At 43.0% G+C, this 24,449-nt stretch overlaps 3 protein-coding genes across 3 annotated transcripts; 1 reads left to right on the top strand and 2 right to left on the bottom strand.

Annotated features, from left to right (window-relative positions):
- On the bottom strand, positions 1-9,214 carry LOC121301125 (E3 ubiquitin-protein ligase UHRF1-like). Its single transcript, XM_041230247.1, has 17 exons — positions 7,841-9,214; positions 6,849-7,006; positions 6,186-6,437; positions 5,835-6,007; positions 5,020-5,235; positions 4,692-4,801; positions 4,212-4,398; positions 3,924-4,047; positions 3,710-3,817; positions 3,453-3,557; positions 3,092-3,198; positions 2,693-2,855; positions 2,435-2,572; positions 2,212-2,347; positions 1,777-1,928; positions 1,546-1,644; positions 1-1,366 (listed from the first exon to the last, which is right to left on the bottom strand). Exons 2-17 carry the CDS (start codon positions 6,999-7,001, stop codon positions 1,220-1,222), a joined length of 2,370 nt encoding a protein of 789 aa, XP_041086181.1. The 5' UTR covers positions 7,002-7,006; positions 7,841-9,214; the 3' UTR covers positions 1-1,219.
- A 3,204-nt stretch (positions 9,215-12,418) lies between these two features.
- LOC121301180 (TIR domain-containing adapter molecule 1-like) lies at positions 12,419-19,779 on the top strand. Its single transcript, XM_041230319.1, has 3 exons — positions 12,419-13,079; positions 14,138-14,998; positions 15,408-19,779. The coding sequence occupies exons 2-3, from the start codon at positions 14,291-14,293 to the stop codon at positions 16,125-16,127; spliced, it is 1,428 nt and encodes a 475-aa protein (XP_041086253.1). The 5' UTR covers positions 12,419-13,079; positions 14,138-14,290; the 3' UTR covers positions 16,128-19,779.
- LOC121301382 (protein fem-1 homolog A-like) lies at positions 17,855-23,752 on the bottom strand. Its single transcript, XM_041230728.1, has one exon. It carries the CDS (start codon positions 23,504-23,506, stop codon positions 21,656-21,658), a length of 1,851 nt encoding a protein of 616 aa, XP_041086662.1. The 5' UTR covers positions 23,507-23,752; the 3' UTR covers positions 17,855-21,655.
- Between the last annotated feature and the right edge of the window lie 697 nt (positions 23,753-24,449).

The following is a 24,449-nucleotide window of genomic DNA, read 5'->3' as shown; positions in this document are numbered from 1 at the left end:
TAAAAAATAAAATCATACACATGAAGTCAAATACAGATGTTGCTGTAAGTGAATGTCCAAATGAAACAGAAGCATTTCATAATGCAGAACCTTGCACATGGATAGTAGGAACTGGCAAACAAGACAAAAAAAAAAAAAAAAAAAACTTAAACTACAATTAGTCTATGGTTTGCCAACACAAGCACTACACTTATACACTGTCCAGTATGTTGTATGAATGAGCCGAGGTATACAATTGCAACCCTTGTTACCGACTTACAGAAGAAAAGAAACTGAGCACAACCTAAAGTTCCTCATTATTTAGCAAAATGTACATTTCAGCACAAAAGTACATTTTTATACTGGCTCTGATGGTTGCACCATGACTATTACATTAAATAATTAAAAAATGCATTGCATGCAAGATGCAATGCATACAAGACATCAAGGGGCAAAAAACTCATGTAAATGAGGAGTCACTGCAAAACCAAAATGATGCAAGTAACTAGCAGAGCTATAAACACCCTCTTCTCATAAAAGCAGGTTTAAATGAACAATTCAGTACTAGAATGGGGGGCAAATCTCTTATAAAAAGGCACTTCAGGGCTTCAAAAGGCTTTGTTATTTTTTTCTACATAAAAAACAAGCTAGAATAGACTTCCATTCTAAAGTTTGCCCAGAGAACAGATAAGGGCTGCTTGAGGTAGCATTCCAAAACTTTACTTTTAAAAGTCACTGCAACCTGGCTGCTATCGAGTTCCTATAAAAACTAACGTACAAATTGTGTTGCAGTGACTGGGCAACAAGGTTGTCATTGTGCGTTTTGTATTTTTTGTTCCTGCACACTAACCCCGCTGCTATGACTTTTCACCTCTGCTGTGCACCCTTTCACATAGAAAGCTAGGTTATGGCCATTTGCAAGCATAATAACTACTTCTCAGACACATTTATTAAGCAAGTTTGCAATTAAAAGTAACACTAACATGTGTAACCACTGTCCACAAAATTAAACCAACATATTTACATTCTGAATAAAGGAAACAAAACTTGTGGGGGAGAGGGGGAAGGAAAGAGAGAGAAAGAATCTTGCATCTTACAACTATATATATGAGACACACACCAACATGAAGGTACTGAAGGTGTGTAGTTTTAGTTAGAAAATTCCAATCGTTATTTCAGTTCATAAAATCTCACCCCCCACCCCCCCTTTTTTGTCATGTCTATGACAGTGGAGAAGTTGTCACCGGCCACTGCTGTATCCTGGAAAGAACTGGCTCAAAAGGCTTTGCAGTGGTTTGTTGACAGTCATGCTGTAGTTCTTGCCCAGATCATGTCTGCAAGCAGGACATGTGTAGACGTCGGCCTTGAACGAGCGCTGTAAACATTCCTGCAAGAGATAGGAGACAGCTGTGAGGTTTGCCTTACAGAAACAGTTTAGTCTATTCTATAATCCTAATCAAGAAAATTAGACATTTGCATGTTTGCTACCAATTTAATTATATGAATACAGAAGTTGGTGTGGATAATCATGGTCTAGCTGTAGATTTGAAATGTTCTTGAACTCACCCTGCAGACATTATGCTGGCACTCTGTTGTGACTGGTTGAAAAACCACTTCCTGGCAACAGATACAAAGGAATACCTCTTCCACTTTATTCAGGAATTTCTGGGGAAAAAACCACAATGGAATCAACTGAAAACATTTCTTATTAATGTCTCAACTACTGACACCATGTCATTAGTTGTAGAATGCAGAGCAGCATACAGTTTAGGATTTAAGGTCAACCCTGATACTTACCGGTCCTTCTTTGAGTGAGGTCAGAGCCTCATCCCAAACTTTCTTGTTGAGCTCATCCTCCTTAATAAGCCCTTTCTGCTCCTTTGTCAGTTTATATGCCTCCACTTTCATCTTTTTGGGTGTGCTTTTAACTGGGGAAGAAGTCTCCTTATCTGGTATATAGCAGCCCCCATCACAGTTGTAGAATGGCAAAAAAAAAATAAGCAAGCATATTAGGAAGTGCATTCTGTACTCCAAGCAACTTACATTCAACTGTTTCGTCCACCTTACACAATGGATTTTGACAGATTTCACCAATAACTCCCACCACCCAGAACATTCAAAATGTCCACCCAGAACATTCAAAAGGAAATATCATAAGTTTATAAACTATGTGTATATTGATGGGACAGTTCAATTAACAATACATCAAGCTGTGAAAACAAGGTCACATACCTATTTGAGATTTTCTCTTCCTTTTGCCTTTGCTGGGAGTCTCCACCTCACCCTCCTCCTCCTCGTCATAGTCTTCCTTTTTGTTTTCTTTTTCCTTCTCCTTGGCAGCCTGAGCCTCCAAGTAGCCTTCTGGATACTGATGGGTGTAAGGAGACAGCCTTAAGTATGAGGTTGAAGAGGAGGAACTGGGTCCAACAGCATATGATGCTTACTGAAAGACTACCTGCATAGTAAGCCCCAGCTTCTTTATCCTCTCCTTCCCGTCTCTGGTCCATGGGGCTGGCTCATCATCATGTCGCTTTAATAAATACCTCCAGACCAAGAAGCCAGACTTGCCTTTCTCTGGCCAGTACTTCACAATCTGGAAAGGAATTTAATAAAAAACACATAAGCTATTATGCAACTATCTCAAAATTCAACAAAACTTAGTGTATAGTTAAACTCCAGCAGTTGCCAGTACTCTCCACCAGCTCAAACAAACCTTGTAGATGCCATCGTATCTGTTGCCGTCCTCTGGGCTGTACTTGCTGTGCTTGCGTCCCTTAGAGGACCTCACCACACGGACTGGCTTCCCTGCTTTCCAGTCCTTGGCTTCGGCTCCATCCTTGTCATTCAAGGCAGCGTTGCAGTTTGAAGCCAAAGCTCTATTTAGAAATAAATAAATATGGGATTCCAAATCCTGTTACTCTGCAATCCCACGCGGTACAACTTGAATAAACAAACATCAAGGGTTCTCAGCACCCTAACACAACTTAAACTGCTGCCATTCCTGGTTCAGTGGCAAGACTTTTCCAGTGGACCCACCTTCCAGGCTTTTAGATAACCTCTTCAACTCAATCTTTATACGGCGCAAGTAATAGAAACACTCCATTGTTCTGACCTGTTCATATTTGTGAGTTTCTGGTCACAAGACTGTTCAGCTGTACGCTTGTTTCCAGATAGATCCCGGCCTCCAGATCCTGTATAGGTGAATTCATTGCCGGCATCCTAAGAAAAAAAAAAAAAAAAAGGGAGGCATTTAAATTATGCACGGATTGTTTAGTGCATTTTTTCAGAAGGAAGTAGTAAAAGGTATATCCTTAAGGTCAGACAGGGGAATTAAGGGGAGTCAATTATATACATTAAAAATGCCACCAATATTAACTATGGGACTGAGTCATTTCTTAAATGTTTTTATCAGCATTCCAACAGCAAGAGAGAGAGAGACCACAAATGTAGTTCCCAGTAATCCCTTAACTCACCACATCATCTTCATATCCCCCAGCCAAAACCAGCGAGTAGGCTCCATCGTTGCTCCTTCCATGAATACCTGCAACATGCGGCCTATGCACTCCCGACTCACTGACCTGTGAACAGATTACGGATTACTGGTGTGAATGCAACAATAGGAAAAACTTAAAACCTATTTCTATTCCAGGTTGCTGCCTTTTCATCCAATTAGCAGCTTTACTGAAGACCCCTATTCTGCGTAACTGCATGCAAATAAAATACAGCTCACCTGCACCCTAAACTTCCACTGTGTCCCCACAGGAACTCCAGGGATTGGTCCATAGTGATTTGAAGGTACAATGGTGCACTGCTTTGTACGACCGACACAAGCCATGCCCTGGAGAGGAGGGGGGAGGAGTATTTAAAAATTACAGCCATCTACTTGGCTTGACATCTGTACAAAAATACCCATTTTAAATTTGTAGTTAAATAGACAAACGTACCTTGCCCCAGTCTCTCTGGGTGGATGAGTTTGCAGAAGCCATCTTAGATTTCTTCTTGCTCTCCTTCAGCTTCTCTCCAGCTAAAACTACTTCACTTGCATCATTCCTACAGTTCGGGCAGTACCTAACAAATTAGACAAATTGGTCAAAGCCAGAAGACTTATATTTCACTTAACTCACAAGTAGTCAGTCAGCAAGCAATAACTAAGATCTGAACGGTTAGATTTAGAAGCCACTGCATGGCCCAAGTTTTCCTGAAGCTAATTAATGACTTCACTCATTACTTACCAGTCCTCATCATCTGGGATGGAGGTTAGGGGAGGGTCGAGACAGTACATATGGAAGGCCTGGTCACACTCATCACACAGAAGCTGTTTGTCTGGATCCTGCTTCACCCCACACACATGGCAGTTACACATGCGGCAGTTCTTCTTTGGGTCATCTTTGCAGTGCTTACACTCCGGGCCATTTGATCCTGAAGAGGAAAGAGACCGAGCACTAGTTACAAATGTCTGGTCTTTTTAATTGTTTAGAAGGTGCAAAAGCACCATGATATCAGTCTCTTGGATCCAAGTTAGTAGATAACTACACAAGCAATCCTGTTAATATACATAGCAGTATTTTCAAAAATATACTAGTTACAAGATTTGCTGTAATAAGAGACTTCAGTTTTGTTCTTTATATTCTGATCATAAAATCCACATTTCAATTCATAACGTAGCACTATTCTGGATTCAAACAGGCAAATAAATGAAAGTTAATGCATACTTTTCATGGGGCTCTCCAAAGCAGCACCCTCTGCACTTCCTGGCTCTTCAATCTTGTAGATTTCATTCACAAACATGATCTTACAGTCATTTAGAGAATCACCAGCATCTCTTAAAAAGATTAAGAACACATCTTGCTAATTACACACACCTAAACCATGCAACACAAAACAAAAACACATTTGGTAAAACTGAAAAAAAAAAAAAAAAAATGTAATCAGTCTGTTTACACACAATAGTTGCATTGAATTTGACTACATTAAGATCACATATAGACTTATTCACAATCTGCATTTTCTACAGGTACAAGACAGAACTTATCAACCTACCCAAGCAATATCTTGCCATATATTTCACGTGCGGTGCGTGTTTCTCTCTTCCTCTGGATTTCTGCATCGTACCAGAAACCCCTCTCCTTGGGTTCATCAGGGTTGAAGTTCACCATAACTACCATGCCCACTTCTAGTTGATGCCACTGGTACACTGTCCTGGCACGGGGGCGGACATCCTTCCCAGTCAGCTTCACAACACCATTCTCTGGATAACTGGTTTAAAAAAAAAAAAAAAAAAAAAAAGGAGAGAGTTTCAAGAATGGACCTTTCAAAAAAGACAAGGGCTCAACACCAATTCAGCCTAATAAGTTGTATTTAGTACCACAACATGCACCGCATAGCTGAACACCACTAGCTTCCTACACTCCTATATGCCAAGGATGCAGATAAGACCCACTGCAAAAGTAACTAGAAGTTGAGAACAATTAAAGGTCTAATTAAAGCAGATTAACAGTTCAATTAAGGGTTCAGTTAAGGAACTGAGAGCACAGTTGGAATGAAAACCAGAAGACACATAGGTCCCCTGGACCAGGGTTTGGAAGCCCTGCTCTAGATGAATCTAGACCTTCTGTGTATTTAAGGAGTTACTGAAATGCTTGGCATACAATTACATGGAGTAGGTTTCCAAAATATATATATATATATATATATATATATATATATATATATATATATATATATATATATATATATATATATATATATATATATATAAGCTACTTTATACAGCTCATTTCAGCATGGGCCTTAGACAGCAGATATTTTGTCTTCTACAAGAAGCTTTCCTTTAATACAAAAATAAAGCGCCTTACTCTTCATATTTGACGTGATACATAACCACAGTCTCCTCTTTGCTGGGCTTTGCAGAATCAGTTTTATCCTCTCCAGACTCGCTTGAACTCTTGGGTTCTTTAGTCACATTGAGAATCTGAGCTTCAAACCAGGCTCCCATGTTCAGGTCACAGGCATCCACAAACTCGTTAATCTGGGGGGGGGGGGGGGGGGGGAATCAACCAGAGGAGATGGTGACCTTCACCCACTACTTCAATCAATTTGTTACGGCTGTCTGTCCAAATCAAGCAAGAATCTCACCGATTAGAGACTTAACCAGATGTAGACAGTTATGCATTTTCACCATGCTCTACATTCATATAATAGGTTACCTTGTAGCAGCCGAATGCAGGCTCTACAGGATCAGACTGTGCAGAGGTGCCAGCCTGGCCTTCCACCTCCTCGCCGTTATTGGAGTTTTTGTCTGACTCGCTCTGGGCGGAGCCACAGCCAGAATCAGTATCAGAGAGCTCCGCCTCCTTCGGAACAGCAGGGAGGCAGTTAGGGACAGCCTGTCGGACCAGGAGCTGGACGATGTCGTTCAATCCCACATTGTAGTCGAAGATGGTGTGGCTGTCTTCCATCTAGGCAAATACAAAATAAAGATGTTTCAAGAAAATCTAAAATTTGCCTAACATGTGCATGTAAAATGCATAAAAAAAACTGATGTCTTGTAATCAAAATAGTACTTATGTGGTTTCTATAAAACTTTAGCCAAAAAATCAACTTCACACTGTGCCCGCATGCTTGTTTACAACCCTTGGAAGAGAAAGCTTGTTGCATAGGATACTCTAGTTAGCCACAAGATGGCAGCAGGACTTCCAAAAACAGTAGCATGAAAGCACCCAACACATGGGGGACAAAGTGTCAGCTAGGTTGTCCAGTAATTCACTGCCCTCCTACAGTTCACATACCAAGGTTACAGCTTATGTGAATGTTTGGGGGGGGGGGGGGGGGGGGTTAAAAAGGATGCGTCAAGATGCTAGAAAGATTACCTGTTTGCCCCTGTAAAAAAGCCTTTGCCTCTGGGGCTCCACTTTAAACAATTCCGCGATCTTGAGCCGGAGATCGTCAACCTTGGTCAGCTTAGAAAGGGAGTCGATCCGGTGGGTCTCCTTCCCATCCATGGTACGCACCTGGATCCACATGTTTCCTTGCAAGAAAAGTACATTTTTAAAAATAAATAAATAAAAGTTGCCCGGTCGTTGATCCAAGTAGTCCAGGAGAAGCACCGACTTGTTGTGGCGAAGGGAACCCAACTTCATAACAGAGCACTTGCTAGGTGTCCACCATTTTGTATCCATACAGTACTGCTCAGTTTGTAAAGTTGTATTTTACAGTAAACTCCTACAAATTACACAACTTGTTTGACCCCACAACTGGATCTTATTCTCGACAAGAACTATGTCGCGAAAACGACCTTGAACAAAAATAAATAAATAAAAGCGCAAAACTTCTAACATTTCGATTTAATGAAGTGACAGCAAAAGCACCGGTCCTTAGCTGACAAGATAAATACAATTGGAGATGTTTGTGAATCAGATGTCTTGTACACCTACTGCACAGAGGAAGTTTACCGAAAGAGTTTGACTTTTTTTTTTTTATATAAAGTTGCGTTTCCGGTCAATACAAGGGGTTTTAAATGTGACACAAAATAAACGAACAAATGTTTTCTTTTAGGACATCACTTCGTTTAACTACCGACATAATTAGACCGGCACTTCTTAATTACTGAGGTAATTAATGACAGTTTAATGAAAACACGAGTCGGATTCTACTCGAGTTACTAATTGTAGCTCGAAAACTGTTTTGAATTCCTCCAAAAAAAAACAACTTTTCATTAACACGCGTTTTGCTTGCTAAACGACAATATATATATATATATATATATATATATATATATATATATATATATATATATATATATAATTAGAGATAATCTTTTTATTTTTCTTTCTTTCTTTCGTTTATTTTTGTTTTTTTTTACCTTGTTTTAAACGCCTCCAGGTATTCACAAATCAAACACTTCCAGACGGCTTCCCGTAAAAGTCCGATCTGAAACTGGCGCTGCTCGAAATCAATGAGATTCTTCAACCGCGCTTCGCCCCGCCCAGCCTGCCGTCTCATTGGACACCCGGTATCGAAATCTGAGGTCCGGTTGGACTGCGTACGTGTCACTCTGCAGAGAGAAGGCGGTGCCTTTTCAGCGCGCGAAACTTTGGTCCCTCGCCCGCAGGCCGGCTTCCAAGTGTCCCCGCGCGAGAATATGCAAATGCGTTATACTTGAGTGATGTATAGAAATCAGCGTTTAAACATTTTGCATTGCTGTTTAATTTTATTAATGCAATGTCTAGGTCTATGTATATAGAAGTACTGTGCGTTTACACTAATTAATTATAAAGGTTAAAATCAATTGCAAACGTGAAACTGTAACCAAACTACAATATAGTTGGATTATACCGTTTTAGCGCACGATTAGAATAATTATGATTAGATTTTTTTTTTTTTCAGTTTTACTGCTATTGCAGAAATGATAAGCACAGCATGTTGTTTTGTTGCGAGTTGGCCCGTGCCATTCCTTAACCAATGCTTGCAGTGTATGCAAATACTGTCCTCTGTCATGCATCAAAATGAAGAGGCTAGCTATAATACAGAACATGTAGAAATAAGCCCCCCTCCTTATTTTTAAGCTATTCCGTGCTGTGCCGCGCTACAATTTATGACCTGCGGAGGGGTTTGGGGGGGTTTAGCGCCAAAGCAGCCGGGGCGTGTTGCGGTGCTGAACACTCTGCTGTAGCCTACATTTGGCGGGAGGTGCTGTTACCAATTAAAAACCCCGCCCACATTATATACTGGAAGCATCAGCACCTAAAAAACTGAACAAAAAATTCATTAACGCGACAGCATCATTATTAACATGTTTCTAGTAACTGTAACATTCAAACGGCACGAATAGACTTCATGATAAAAATCTGTTCTGGTCCGTCTTGGTACGGCAAAACACAAGGGTGTGTGTGTGTGTGTGTGTGTGTTTTGTTTTTTTCTTCATAGATTAGCCTATCATTACACTATTATTTTATGACAAAGCAAACCTTGTTGACGGTCCTGTTTGTTTATGCACCTAGAAACGAGTCTTCACTGTAGACAGGAAGCCTGTCTGCAGCAGGCAGCTGCTGCTACAGATACCTCAACAGCTGGAGGTGAAAACCGCTCTCCATGATGCATTAGTGTTGCTTCTTCCCTGCTCTCTCTGGATCGTGATCTTTTCAACTTCTACCCAGCTGTTGCTGCTGGTCTTTGTGATGGGCATGTTTAACTGGGCACCAAAATGATACCACTGTATATACATTTAAAAAATGATACCACTGTATATATTATATGTGTGACTATATTGTAACATTTTACTATGATACATATATGTAAATTTTTTACCATAGGATTATACGCAAGCTATTTTTTCGACTCACGAAAGAAAATTTTCTTTTACGTCGGGTTCCAATAGTAGTCTAAGCAATTTTATAATAATAATAATAATAAATTTCCTTTCATGTCGTCGACAATTGAATGTTTTGAAACTACCAACAACGCTGAAAATTTTTAAAACGTTTTTTGTTAAAAAGTTTGTAATTCTCAACTGACCACTGTTTTTTTCCACGTATTGCATATAATATATATATATATATCTATATATATATATATATATAATATATATATATATAGCGATCGACTTTCTGCGGTCAACGTTTCGCAAAGCTATACATACATGTTCTCAAAGAGTCCTGTACGGACACAAACTTAGTTTTGTAATGAATATGCTTGCCGTGAAGGACTTAATATGCGGATAATATTAGATATAGGTATTAAAAAAACTGTATCCAAAAATGTTTTTTTACTTGAATACTTTCTTTTAAAAGGATTTTCGAACTTATAATAATTTTTCTTATATATATGTATATATATATATTATATCTATATATATATATATATATATATATAGTATATTTATATATATATCTTCACATCACATGTGCTTGCTACACCAACATTTCTCAGTGTAAAGTTTACTGCCATTCAAACCCAGAACTGGCTTTTGGGTGATCCACATGAGGGTTAGTGTACTCCCAATCACTTTCATCGCCTGAATCGTGGAGCCATCACATTGTGTCACACGAGATATTCAAACTGATAGGAATTGAGATAGCTCACATTTACTCCCCCCCCCACCCCCCCCCCCCCCCCCCCACACACAACTTTCCAAGATTTTTTTTTCTACAGATAAGGAGCACATGTTTGTAAAAAAAAAAAAAAAAAAAAGAAAAACTGAGGAAGCATTCCTTAACGCTAGTACTTAACCAGTGTGATTTTTTTTCGGCTGTGAATCACTGGCTGTGCATTTCCTTGGGAAGCGGTGAAGACAGAATGCAAGCTCTGGAAGCAGGCTCAGCTTGTGCATCCTGTGTGATGGCATAGCTAAGGGGGGGCCGGGGGCTTGCTGAAGGGATTCGAACCACAAAGTATAATGCCAGGCATCGTGTTTTTATTACCAAGAGCGGCAGAAACGGTGTGTTGCGCAAGTCTCTGCTCTTTGCTGTTAAAATGTTAAGGAATGAGTCACTAAACAGACCCGTCGCTTTCTGTGTTTGTGGAAGAAAAAAACATGGCCGCAGGATTGCACGCTGTCTGGGGTCAACTGGGTTAAACAGCGGCGGATCCGACGCTCCAGAGCTCTTTAACCCTTTAACGCACAAAGGGACACACGTGTCCCACAAATACAAAATATGCTACCTCTTATTTTTGCAATAAGGAATGGTGTTAATAAACCGGGGCAAGCTACGGTCGACCCATAATACAGCCATGGCAAAAGCATGGGGTGGGGGAAAATGCAAATATCCCATGGGAAACTTTTGCAAGGGACCACATTAGAGTCATGCGTTTGTTAGACTATAAAGCTACCGGGAGGCCATTAGTGACTGGCAGAGGGCTTGCTGCTCATTAGCTCCATGCAGAGTCCAGGAACACTCCGCAGTCCTGATTAAGCTTAAATAAAGATTATTGTCGGAACGACAGTAGGAGGAGAGGGGTCCGTCTCGCTCCCAGCAGAGCCGAGGAGCACAAAGCGTGATTGAAAAACCGCCGGGACCGCAGCTGACAGACAGACAAGAGTCAGTGTCAACCGTTCAGATGAGACACAGGCATTAATTACACAGCCCAGCCCCGACCGACCACCGGCGACTGTCCGAGAATAAAAGAGGGGGCAGGAAGAGCGGGATTCAAGGGGAGATAATGTGCCCACAGACTAACCCTCGGTGTCAGTTCAGGATAACCCTTTCTCTCTGCAACAGGCAGCTCCAGACTCGATTTGCTTGTGGATAATGAAGCTGTAGGATTTATTTACAAGCTATACATTTACATTTTAACAGTAAGAGGATACCACAGTCGTTTATTTACCAACAGTCTGTGACTTGTAAAATAAAGGGGGTCAACTAGGTAAACAGGAAACCAGCAATCTACATGCAGCTCTCCAAACTGCAGGTGCTCCACGTGTCTGTATTCTGGAGCTACAAGAACAGGCGGGCCGATTTATAACTTGCGCCTAGCGCGGGTAAAAATCGCTGCAACCAATCGGGCGCATGCATGACATGCACAACTTATTGCACAGTTGAATTGCATGCATTCATTGCATTTATAACTATGCGCACCACACAAACAAAGAGGTTTCTAGGTCAGAATGTGTCAAACAGAACGCACCCCCTATTTGTAGCTTTTTTTCCTATCTGATTTTCTATAGATTTTCATCATTTACAAGCCAACTATAAACGTTTTGTTTGAGGCCAGTCAAAATCGTGTTTGCACCCGGGGAGGTGTCGGTGTACACGGAAATCAGCAACAGAAACCGCCAGCTTCATCAGTTTTATTACACAGCGAGGTTAGCGAGTGGGGAAAAACCACGAACAGCCCTCGCGTTACTGTTGCTGCGGGCGCCGCCTGCTGGTGACAGACATGCAGTGCTGCGGGGCTCATGCAGAATCGATACAAGTTTGCTGTGTCCATTCCCTTTCGCAAGAAGCATGCTCAAAATATTCATTTAGTACCGACTGCTATTGGCAAGCGCCGACCTGTAAACGAATTTTAACCTTAGTGAAGCATTGTTTTCTTGTTAAAAAAAAGTGCTTATTGTTCTGTATCCATTAACTAAAAATGCACGTATAAATGTTTTATTGTTTGGCTCGGTAGATTTCAAGGAAACGATCTCTACAAACTGTCAATGTAGAAAAAAATTTACATATAAAGCCAAGACAAACATATTTGGAAACGCAACTTGTTTCTATAGCAACCGCCACGTGTTTACTGTAGATCTCTAAAGCAAATATACCCCGGGTTGCAGCTGAGTTTGTGAAAATGACTGAGTAAAACTTCTCGTATGAAGAACAGAACTGCAAGGCATAGTGTGTGCGGTGCGGTGCATTGACACAACTCAGCAGTCTACAGTGTGTTTAATTGTCAGACCCTATCTTAAACCATGGGGGGGGGGGGGGGGGGGGGGGGGGGGGGGGGGGGGGGGGGGGGGGGGGGGGGTTGAAGAGACCGAACTATCCCAAAGTGTCCCAGTGATCGCAGTCACAAATGTAACCCTGTCGTGGAAGAATGCCATCATTCAGGATACGTCTCTCACGTGTGATAGTGCTGTTCCTCGTCAAACATCGCTGTGCATGGGTGGAGAAAGACGCAACTGCCAACCGAGCACGGTTCCATCAAACTATGGCAGCTGTCAGCTCTTGCCCATCTTGACTGAACTCAGCTGCAACAGTAGGAAGTTATATCTTTTATGAGCAGAACGCGTCAGAGTTTAATTTGCACAACAATGTTGCAAAGCAGCGATGCTGTTATCTTATTTTGTTGTTGCTAAGCTACTGTAAATATACTACTACGAGGAATAAAATATACGGCCGCTGGATTTCCGTGTCTTCTGTTCATTTGCTGTGACTGAGTGAGTCTGGCGTCTCTTGCGGAGATTTCCACTTCCTTGTTTAGGAAGAAGGCTCCCAGACTCGACCATGAACATGTGCACCGAAATATCACCTAATATTATTAATAAGATCAGAATATATCGTTTCGTTTCTACCTCTGTCTCTGAACTCAAGGATTGGTGTATGTAGAATTATCGCACAACAAAACGCAAAAAGTCCAGCAAGTGAGCAGCCGAGTGCTTAAAAACACTTTTACAGGTCAGTGTTGTATTTCTTTATGTTAACATGTATTTTTTTTCTGTTGTGTTGGTGCGGGTAACATAGTGGTGTACACACGCTCTACCTGGCTAAGGGAAACATCGTAACAGACAGCGGTTCGGCAGCACTGTTGTTAATCAGGAGATCTGATCTAAAGCCAGGTGCAATGTACATCGACTTGAGTTGTTTGGCCTTATTAGTTTAGAAGGGCAATATCTTGTAATGAATTGCCGTATGCACCCCGTGAAGTATGTAAATATGCGGATCACATTAGGTATAGGTATTTAAAACAATGTAATAAAAAATGTAATAAAAGTTTGAGTACTTTCTTTTAAAAGGAATATGCAGCCAAGGTTATCGTGAGATTCGTTAAAAATTATTATTATTATTATTATTATTATTATTATTATTATTATTATTATTATTATTATTAAAGGAAAATACAGTTGCAATGTATGCAAAAGCTAAGGCAGGCACACCCTCAGACACAGGACCTGAGTGAAGTCATAAGACACGTAGTTGTACCTGAAAGGGGGAGCAGTGTGCAGTATTTTCAGTTGTTACATGGTTTGGCAAGTCAGACAACATGTTTAACTTTTTCCAAACAGGTGAGCAGGGAGGTAGTATGTAAAATTCCGGAACGGGTATTACAAAGGTTAACTACAGCGTACGCCTAGCAGAGCAAAGTTTAAAGCATTGCGAAAGCATAGGCCAGCAGTCACTGAATTCACTTATGAGTGATAGGCAGGGAAAATCTGATTTATAAAGAAAGACCCGCGTTTGTTTGATCAGATTAAGGGACTGGGGAGAAAGGGGACGCTTTTGATTCTCAGATGGGAACAGGTTTTTTTTTTTTTCAAGCATACCTGCAATATTTCAAGCAGAATTTTGATTTAAAAAAAATACTTCAAAAATTCTAATATTTAGTTCCTTGTGCTAGTACTAGATTGAGGTCTGATTCCAGCGACTGCATTCTGTGTAACGTTTTAGTTATGGTCTGAGTGTATAACAGGTTGCGGCATTGGGCATGCTCATAAGTATATATTTTTTAATTCCAGGTCTCAGGGAAGAAGAAAAAACAAGGAAAGCAACCATTTCCATAGAAGGACACTCTGATCCATCCACCGGTAATGAGAAAGCATGACTGAGGCCCCTATCATGTTGTGTGGGTCGTATTTCCTTCTAGCGAGCTTCCCGGGAATCATAGCAGAATGGCGGACAAGCGGGATCGTAGCCCGACCCTGGAGGATGCATTTAAGGCCCTGTCCAATGTGGGGAAAGACAGGCTGACCAGCCTCAGTCTGAAGCTGGAATGTTCTGTCTCAGATATGGACAAGCTTGTCTATGCCATGGTGCTGATGAATCTGAGATGCAGACAGGAAGCCCGCGCTGAGCTCCAAAAGCTGGGCCACAATCAGACGGCTGTTTACCTGGCTGGCATGACAGCCAAGGATGGCCAACACACGGCCTCGAGAAGCAAACTGTTGTCCAGCCAAGCTGATTTTCTCCTGGACGTGGCTCGGATCTTTAAAGTATTGGTGGCCGAGAGGCTTTGTGACGAGTCACTGCGAGACAATGTCTACCTGATCATGATGGAGGCATGGAAAAACGCAGGTGGGAAAAGCAAGGTGAGCCTAGAGCATCTGAAAGTGGAGTCCAGGACTGAGTGTGGCTCACACCTGGAGATAAGAGACACGGAGGAGAACGGGGGGTCGGTTTTGAAATCCAGCACCGGATTCTTCTCTTGGGTCAGCGATATGCTAAGGAGAAGCCCCGCCATAAACATTCACAACAGCAAAAGTCAGTCAAGGACTGAAGTCAAGAGTTCTCCGTCTTCTCTGCGAAGCCTTACAGAAAGTTCTGTTTCCCTTGCTAGTTACCTGGAGATCAGCCAGTCTCCCACTGTGCCATTTCAAAAGTAAAGCACTTTCAAACTCTTCCATTGACAGTGGATCTGTCAGCAGCTCAGGGACAGGTCACAGGGCTGCCAGTATGAATCTTGTTTTATCTAGCGTGGACATTCAGCCAAACCCGGTACCAATACCACCTGTACAAGGGGAAGAAGAACGGAATGGAAGCATACAACCAGGCGCTCAGACTAAGGATAGTAGTTGTAATATTGACTCTTCTGTATCCACTGGACAGTCCTCTGCAGAAAAGCCCAATTGCAGTGAACTGAAACAGTTGCAATCCATTGCAGATCCAGTAAGAGATCATCTTGTGACTTCGAAAACCGGGCTACATGAGGAGAGCCAAGAGCTGTCAGCCCTAGCAGAGAAGGTTTCTTCAGAGGAGGAAAAAACCTCACCCCCAAGTGTCTCACCATAGACCTCGGTTGAGGAGTCACACCCTGAAACAAAACCTTCGGAGCCTCCAAGAAACCCAACCCCAGCCTCGACCACAGAACAAGAGGGTGAGATGGAGAACAAGTTCTTCTCATTTGTGATTCTCCACGCCTGGGAAGACACAAACCATGCCTTCAGGGTTCAGGAGACTCTCGAGCAGCTGGGTTCTGGGGAAGGAGCCACCTTCAGCGTGGACTTCAAAATCCCTGGGAAAAGCCCCTTGACTTGCATTCAGGATGCCGTCAATAACTCTGCCTTCACGCTCATCCTCCTGACCACCAACTTCAACTCCCACTGGGCCCAGTACAAAACCAACTCTGTGTTGATGGACTCCATCGAGCGGCACCACAAATACAACACGATCATCCCCTTTCTGCCCAGGAGCCACGGCCTGCCCCGAGAGAGCATACCCTACGCGCTAAAGTGCTTAATCGCCATGGAGGAGAACAAAAGCTTCTTCCCAAAAAAGGTGAAGAAGACCTTCAACCAAAAACTGATTGAGAATCAGAAGGCCCTCTGGAGCCAGGAGCAAAAAATCAAACAGCAGAAAGAGAAGGAAGAGCAACTTAAAGACCAGAACAAGAACGATGAACTCTTGCAAAGCGCTATCTGTAACGTTCAGCAGCAGCAATGCATGGCTTTGCAGTACATGCAGATGCTACCAGGAGATCCAAACCTCCAAGCACAATATCCACCACGATGAGCATCAGCGTGGACAGCGAGAGAGACACAGACGAGGAAGACAACAAAGACGAAGATGAAGACAAAGAAGCAGTCTAGGAAAGCACAGACCAGAGAGAGCTGCCTGGGTAAGAGGTGACGCCAACGCTACAGGGTGAATGGCATGCCTTAAAAAAAACAAATACAATACAACGGCAACGTTTTCTGTGGGAAAGTCCTACAGCTGAGGCCCATGACACTGGAGGATCCAAAAGCTGGAACTGCCCAAAGTGTATGGCCCAGAGGATTTCCTTTCCGTTTCACTGTGCTTTACAGATTTCATTGACTTTGTTGAGCAGTTAAGCGCCGTTGCACCATCAGTACTGGTTGTTCCAGCAGCTAGAACAGATCTAAATGAATACAAAATAAAATTCGACAAAGGTTTTTTTTTTTTTCAATTTTATTTGTCAGTGATGTTGTTTTGTGTTGGAAAAGCAAACCTACATACATACGTACCCAGTCAATGTACTTTACACATGCCTAAACCTAACAACCCAACCTTACCCATTGCAGGCTGTATAATAGCAGAGGAAGCAGAACTCAAAAAGGGGCATTGCATTTTTTCCCTCCCAAACTGGTGTTTTTGATATTTATTACATTTATACATTAAATACTTACAAAGCTGATATTTTCAGCATGGCCTTACAAGGCAACAGCCTTCTCAAACATGCAACTATGCTATTTTTAAACGAGTCGGGGCAGCTACACCTTTAAATAGACCCCACTACCAAAAATAAAATTGCTCACCACTCAGTATAATACAGAGCAATACAATGCACTTTTATACAGTGCCTTTCACCTGGGTGTCAAGGAAAGGCTGTCAAAAGCATACCTTGTCAGATTAAGACTATACCTGAAGATTACTGATCTCCACTATCAGGCAGTGTTACTCACTTCTGCCTTTAGGTCTCAGTATGAAGTGTTATTTTTATCCCAGCTAGATACGATCCGTTCAGGAAACAAGCTTGCTGGAGTTCATTGCTAGCTAGGGGTTGAGTGTCACCCTTTTCAGAGAGTGTTCTGATTTAAAGTTGCATGAACAGGCTACATTCAAAGACGAACCCACATTTGCAAGTCATTTTTCTAAATAATTTAAAGTACAGGTAATACAAAGGTTTGCTTTTTGTACTAGTATTTATTTCTGCCTAGTATTCTCCTTTTAATTTGTTTTCATATGCACAATTATGCAATTATACACAGTCACTGAAGGGGATAGTCTCTTGACACACAGCAGTTACATCTAGATTTAAAGCTTAAACTCGCTCAGTTTAAATTCTTGCTTCACACACCACCCTCTGTATCACATTTATAGTCTAGCCCTTCAAAAGCCAGCATTTCTTGTGCAATAGATTGTGTGTTGTCAGCTACATTTTTTATTGTATTTGTGTCTGGTAAAAGGAACAAGGTCTAGTTAGGTGATAGTATCGTTTCTCCCTACAAAGACGATTGCAGGGTAATTGCATGTGAAAGATTGGTAGTACACTGTTGAATTTTATCATCCGTTTTCTGCTCTGCTGTTTTGAATGGCACTACTGCAGTCCTCCGTATTGAACTGGGTTATCCTTTCAGGACCTGTGCAGACGGCAGTTTCGAAAGAGAAGTCCTACACAGAGGTAGAGCCCATTGTTGCAATTAACCGTTGAACTGTGGAATTCAAAGTTTGGGGGCTGGGGGGGGGGGGGGCCTTAATGATTGAGAGGAAAATTGCGATTGCTATCAAATACATTTATTTAATTATTCAAACAGTATTGATATTTCCTAATGCCACTGATTGGGCTACAGTACACTCAAGTCCCAGGTGAGAAACAGCATCATTTGAGCAAAGGTGAAACGATACATTGCATATTGATAAATGACAGTAGCTCATTACAATATTCTGTATGTATCAAGTTACAGACACTGTGCACATGACTTGGGGCCAGCGCTCTTCTATTTGACCCGATCTGTAAAACATTCCTAGCAGGACTCACAGACCTGGATTAGCACCAGTGTTGGACAGCCTACAATTATACCTTGTTTCCATGAGCACAGATTGACCGTCGATCCCATCTGATCCGGGTTCTCCCGCACTCATCCTGAGCTGGTTTCACAGACCCCCATTAGTTCTACTCTTGGATTACCTAACAGCATGGCTGGTTTCACAGAGCACTTATTCTGAAATGCCTAGGGTTACATTAGGTAGTCCAAGATTCATGCTAATCGAGGTCTCTGAAACAAGCAGTTAGGGTAACGTTAGGTAGTCAAAGATTCGTGCTAATCACAGTTTGTGAAACCATCCTTAGCTGAGGTAGTCCATGCCTAGTGCAAACCGAGCTCTGTGAAACCAGACAACAGTCTAGCAAAAATAAACCTGTTAAATCTCCAAATATTTTAAGACACTTTTCTATTCAGATCTAGGCAACCGACAAAGACCATTTTTTTTAGAACTAGTTTCTCTTTATTACTGCTCAAGATCTTATGGTTCAGTTGTTAAAGTTATAGCTGTAACATAAAGTCCTATATCCCTGCCAAGGACATGAATAGCATTACACATGTGTCTGTATCATAAACACAGACCTACACAGAGACATTTTCTGCAAACAGGCTTGTCACAAAATTCTCTTGTTTAGTATGAAAATCTTATCTTAGCCACGTCAGTATGACGCACATATATAAAATTAAAATAGCAGCAGCATTAGCACAGACAATAGAGTGTACCCAAGTACCCAATTATATGGTACTCGGCAGCTACTTGTACAGTAGTCTGAAATGTGGTCCTTCAGTGACATGTCAATGCAATTTATCGTTGGTATTAAAACATGCTCCACATTCTCTTATTACAAAACAGTCCCATCATTAACAATCACTTCATCTTATTTCTCATCATATCAAATCCATCAGGACTCCCACATGAATGAGCTTGTGACGTGTATATTGTGATCTGCGCCGGATCATGACTTTCGTGTCATCTTGCAGAGTATAAGCTTGGCTTCTGTACAGCCCAGTATAACACATTACATTAATCCCAGCTCTGCTGCAATGCTAAAATCCTCCAGCATGCTAACCTACATGCAACAAAACATTAGAAACACCTTACAAAGCAGTGTCAATAACAGGTACCCAGGGCGGCAGTGGTTTGTCTTAAAATTGCTCTGGATGGATCGATCACAGTTCCTCAGTGATTATGACCTCTAGTTCCTTCATTGAAGTTGGGGAGTTAAGCACTCACACGTCCAAGTTAGTCCATATGACATGATGCATTAGGAGGAATTAGCCACAAACGGGACACCACTTGCTTTTATACATGACTGCACTCTACAGCATTCAGGCGTATACCAGTATCTGAAACTGCCTTTGTGTTTTCTGGAAGTAGAGGGTTTGCTTACCTCTGAAAAGGCACTTTGTACCAATCTAAACCTGCAAAAATGTGTTCTTGTAGCTGGCAATTCACTAAAAGCAACACACAAATCATGTTCATTTCAAAGCAGTCAGAGGGCTTTCACATCAGATCGTAATCACTTTTAATTCTATATTTCAGACAATATTCTATTGTGTTGTTTAACATGCATTTTATTGTACTACAGCATGCACCATTTGCAGGGTTAACATTTGCATATTGGGTTAAATAAACCGTAAAGTAATTTGAATTAAATGCAGACAATGTGCAATTTCATTTTAAACACAGAATAATTCTCATAACATACACAAGTGGCCACAGACCACCGCCCGCCGGTGCTAGTAAGTTTGAGAGGACTGCTCCACGGTGTATTTCTTGGTTCACTGTAGTGTAAATCAAACTGAAAAGCAATGCAGACTGGATCAAATAAACAGAACTGTTACAACCTCCGAGGGGCCACAGATTTCAGTGGTGGCATTTTTTAGTTTCCCTAAAGCAGTTTCTGTTCCCCGTGACTCCGCAAAGAGGAGACGGCCATTCTGAGGCACCCCTGGATGCACAACGACATTTATGAGCCACCCTTCAACTTCAGATTGACGGGCTCAAACTGCACACCACCGGGATAAGCAACAGATTTTATCAGAGCATTTAACAGCACTGAGGGCAATCACCCTGCACTGAATCAACCTTCACAGTACTGTAAAATGCTCTATAATCCAGCTGTGACTTATCCTGGCAGGGTACGGTTCATCAAATCAACCCCAAATAGTCTATATTCATTGAAACTAATGCTGTTGAATGTGCACATTTTACAATACTGTCTACTTCACACTGAAGGCACAGAACACTGCATTTATTTTCACAATATTACATGTTATTATATTACTATATTATTATTATTATTATTATTATTATTATTACAGCTATTGTTCTGCAATTACATTAACCCACCAGGATAAGCCTCGGACAGATTTAATTGAAGCATTTTTCAGCACTGAGGAAATCACCCTGGATTGCATCAAACTCCTATCTGTGTGGCTATGGCTAAAAGCAGGTGGTTGATGCAACCCAGAGGGACCCACCAAAACTGGGAAATGCGCTAATAAAATCCAGGGGGTGGCTTATTCCAGTGGGGTATAAATTGCATGCCCCTAATTAAAAACTTTTTCCTTCCCCCTTTTTAAGCACAACTTTTTGTTTGCTTGTAAAACACTACAGAGCAGCCCTATCCTCCTCCATGCTGCTCCTCAGCGTGCCCCAAAGGGTCCCTTAAATCTGAGGGAACACGACTTTTTCAGGAACAGCGGCTTGAAACCTGGGTCCAGGAGACCTAGGCTGGGACAACGTTGCTGTATCAGACCACAAGTCTTCCCCAGTGGCCTGAAACCCAGTCTCCTGAAAGTTCCATGCTGGGTCTACCGTACCTATCCAGACTAGAACCAAATAACCCACCAGCTACTAACAGCAACACAGGCGTGGACTGATATTTATTTTTACTTTATACTCCTGTTTCACCCAGTCTATTAAAAGACCTATGAGTAACTGTAAAGATACCATGCACATGTTGTGCTGTAGCCAGACTTGTCCCCACTTACTTGCAACGGGAGTGAACACACCTTTCAAGTTTCATTGTGCTTGCTGGCCGGCTTAAATAAAGATCACTATTGTAACCCAGGTCTGCCACTCTAAGTTAGGCTACAGAAATAATTGCTCTCCAAACGTCCAGCGCAACCCTGTTTGCTGTGCTTTTTTAAACAAATGCAAAATAGCCCTCTCTTATAATCACTGAATTTTATTCAGGCATCTTATTTTTAATTTACATGTTTAAACAAGAGACTCAATGGTTGCCCAGCGATTTCTGTACTTTAGATGAAAAACAAAGTACTAGAACTTAAAAGTGCTTCAAATAAAATTAACAAATTAAAAAAAACAAAAAAAAACAAGAAGATCGGAAGCTGTTGTCAAGCCTCATGCAGGCTCTTGGCAAATATGCCCACCTCCCGTCTCTCCATGCCACCAACAGTTTAAAAACAAAACAAGAGTTAAAAGTTGTAGCCCCTCAGGCTGACACAGTTCAAATATTTCTCAGCAGCCCCTACAATTCTATAATGCAACGGCGTTGGCAGCACGAAAGGTTAATGCAGCTCAATAAAGGCCTCCATCTCTTCCGGGATCAGGCCCTTGTAAGGCAGTTTGTGTTTTTCAATGGCTCTGGCAGCAAGGCACTGGAGGGTGACGTGGTTTAAGGGGTGCATCAGGTTCTTGGTGGTGGCCTTCTCGTCCAGCAGGTCGCAGGCGGTCTTGCGCTGGGAGTTGGTGGCGTCGAAATGGGCGCCGGCCTCTATAAGCACGCTCATGATTTCGATGCTGCCGTTCATGGCGGACACATGCAGAGGGGTGTTGTTGTCGTAATCCCGCGAGTCCACGTCGGCGCCACACTCGAAAAGGACCAGGGCCACCTGCAGCGAGGGGAACTTGCCCACGGGGTAGCGGCCCACGGTGGTGGTCTCCTTATCCACGGCCAGGTGCAAGGGGGTGTAGCCGTTCCTTCCCCTGGGGTTGAGCTTCAGGAGCCGGTAGATGGTCTGCTTCTTGAAATGTTCCTGCTCTGGGCTGCAGTCCACCTTGCCCAGCAGGAAGATGAGGTGCAGGATGATGGAGAGAGCCTTGGTGAACTGGGTCACCTCCGGAGGGTTCTCCCGCTGGCAGACTGCCCGCTCCACCTCCCGCACGCTCTTGCACAGGATGCCCATCAGGTCGTTGAAGGTCACTTTGGTGGCCAGGGTGCCCTTGGCGCGGTCCTGCAGGACGAAGGAGAAGAGCTCGGCGAAGGAGAGGAAGCTGCTCGCAGTCATGGGGCTGAGTGGGTCCAGGTTGCTCTGCTGCATGTCCAGGGCGTACTTCCAGAGGTTGATGCAGCGCTCGAAGTTCCCAGAGTCTGCGTACACGGCCCCTCGGTAGCGGATGTAGTAGGAGGTGTCCGGGTGGGAGGGCCCCAGGATGCGCTCCCGAATCAAAAGGGCCTGCATGCGCATCTCATCCGGGTCTGTGATCAAAGACTCCAGCTCTTCGCTGGACGTCACCTCCCTGGAGTAATCATACGCCAGCACCTGCTGCCCCGGCTCGGGCTTGTGAACAATGCTGCCTTTGTCACTGTGTCTCATCTCCATGGCCCTCTTCCAGTACTTCATGGCCCCCAGCAAGTCCCTCTTCTTGTCCACGAAAGTGGCACCGAGCAGCTCCAGGGCGTCGATCCGCTCCTCTCTGGAGGTCCTGGGCTGGTGGATGAGATACTCCACGATGTTGGTGTGGCCCGTGACGCTGGCGGCCAGCAGGGGAGTCATCCTGTAACCGTCCTTCTCCATCTTGGCGTTGCCCTTGAGCAGCATCTTCATGATGTCCAGGCTGCCGGACTCGGCGCAGTCGTGGAGGGCGGTGTTGCCCTTCACGCTCTTGCGGTTCACGTCGGCCCCCTTCTCCAGCAGGTACTTGGCGATCTCCTTGTGGCCCTTGTAGCAAGAGATCATCAGGCAGGTGTGGCCGTGCCGGTTGGCCACCTCCATGTCTGCCCTGTGCTCGACCAGGTACCTGACGATCTCCAGGTGCCCGTCGAAGCAAGCGGCCCGCAGCGGGGTGGAGTTGGTCAGGGTGGTGTTGTTGACAGACGCCCCGTTTTTCAACAAGCCGCGGACGACATGCAGGTGACCAGCCGCAGAGGCAGCCCACAGAGGTGGCGCCCCTTCTATAGTCTCCCCATCAAAGTTTACAGAACCGCCCAGTTCCACATCGGCCCTGCAGTGCTGCAGCAAATACTCCACCACCTCCAGGTGCCCGTTTCTGGACGCTATTAAAAGCGGGGTGCCTCCTTGGGTCTTTTCCCCGGCCAGGGCTTCCAACTCCTCTATACTTTTGTTGCTGACTAACTTCTGAATAAGTTTCAGCTTCCCATCTCTGGCAGCATTGAAAAACGCTGTTTTAATATCCATCTCCCCGCTGTTGTGGTCTTCCTTCGGCCATTTAAACCTGCGCCGGGTCCATAAAGTGCTTGTAGTGAAAAAAAAAAAAAAACTGTTTACGAAGTAAAAATTAAATCCTATCCCTACCTCTGCCTGTCGCTTTCATTTTCAGCCATGTTAAGACTGCTGCTGACAAAATGGAGATTTTGCTGTTCTGACAGTTCTGTGTTTACCAAACTCGCTGTGCATCATGAAAGTTGTAGTCTTTCCCAGGTGCCTGTGCAGTTGGGATCAACGGTGCGACGTTTCTGTAAGAACAACAACTCCCGGAATGCAGCGCAACGGGCAGCCGGTAAGATTTTTTTCGCAACGAACCCCAAGGCTTTATGGGTGCTGTAGTGTTTAAGAACGATTTGAGCCTTTCAGGTTCGCGTTGATGTCGTTGTGCAGAACTACAACTCCCAGCGTGCATAATAGTTGCAGGGACAGAACTGTGTATTTATGTAGCCAATTTTAAGCCGTCGTGAACATATATAGCCCCCCCCCCCTCCTTTGTTTTAATGTGTTTGTTTATGCACAGTTAAAATCAAGCACGAAACAGCTACACGAAAACGTAAAAAGTCATGATTTGGAGCAAGAGATGTCTCAGTTGTTAAAAATGACTACAGTAAATGAGGCAACATGCGATGTATTTTGTAAAGTGCCTAGAAATTCTTCACACGGTCATAGATTAGATTAAAAAAAAAAAAAACGCATTCTCAAATCAGTGCACACATTGTCTGACGTGTGTATGTTTTGTTGGGTTTTTTTGTATCTGGAATTACAGTATAATAATTATAGATTTGTGTTCCTTAGAAATGAGCCGCTGCGGTATGAGTTACAGATCTGGCGCGCCTCCCCGTTGCTGTGTGATTTCAAATATGAATCATGACACGCACTGCCCAGCTGTTTGTACGGCACAGACCTCAAAGCC

Source organism: Polyodon spathula, chromosome 27, assembly GCF_017654505.1.
Source record: "Polyodon spathula isolate WHYD16114869_AA chromosome 27, ASM1765450v1, whole genome shotgun sequence".
NCBI lineage: Eukaryota > Metazoa > Chordata > Actinopteri > Acipenseriformes > Polyodontidae > Polyodon > Polyodon spathula.
Note: the sequence above shows the minus strand (reverse complement) of the source record. Positions and strands in the feature narration are given on the sequence as shown.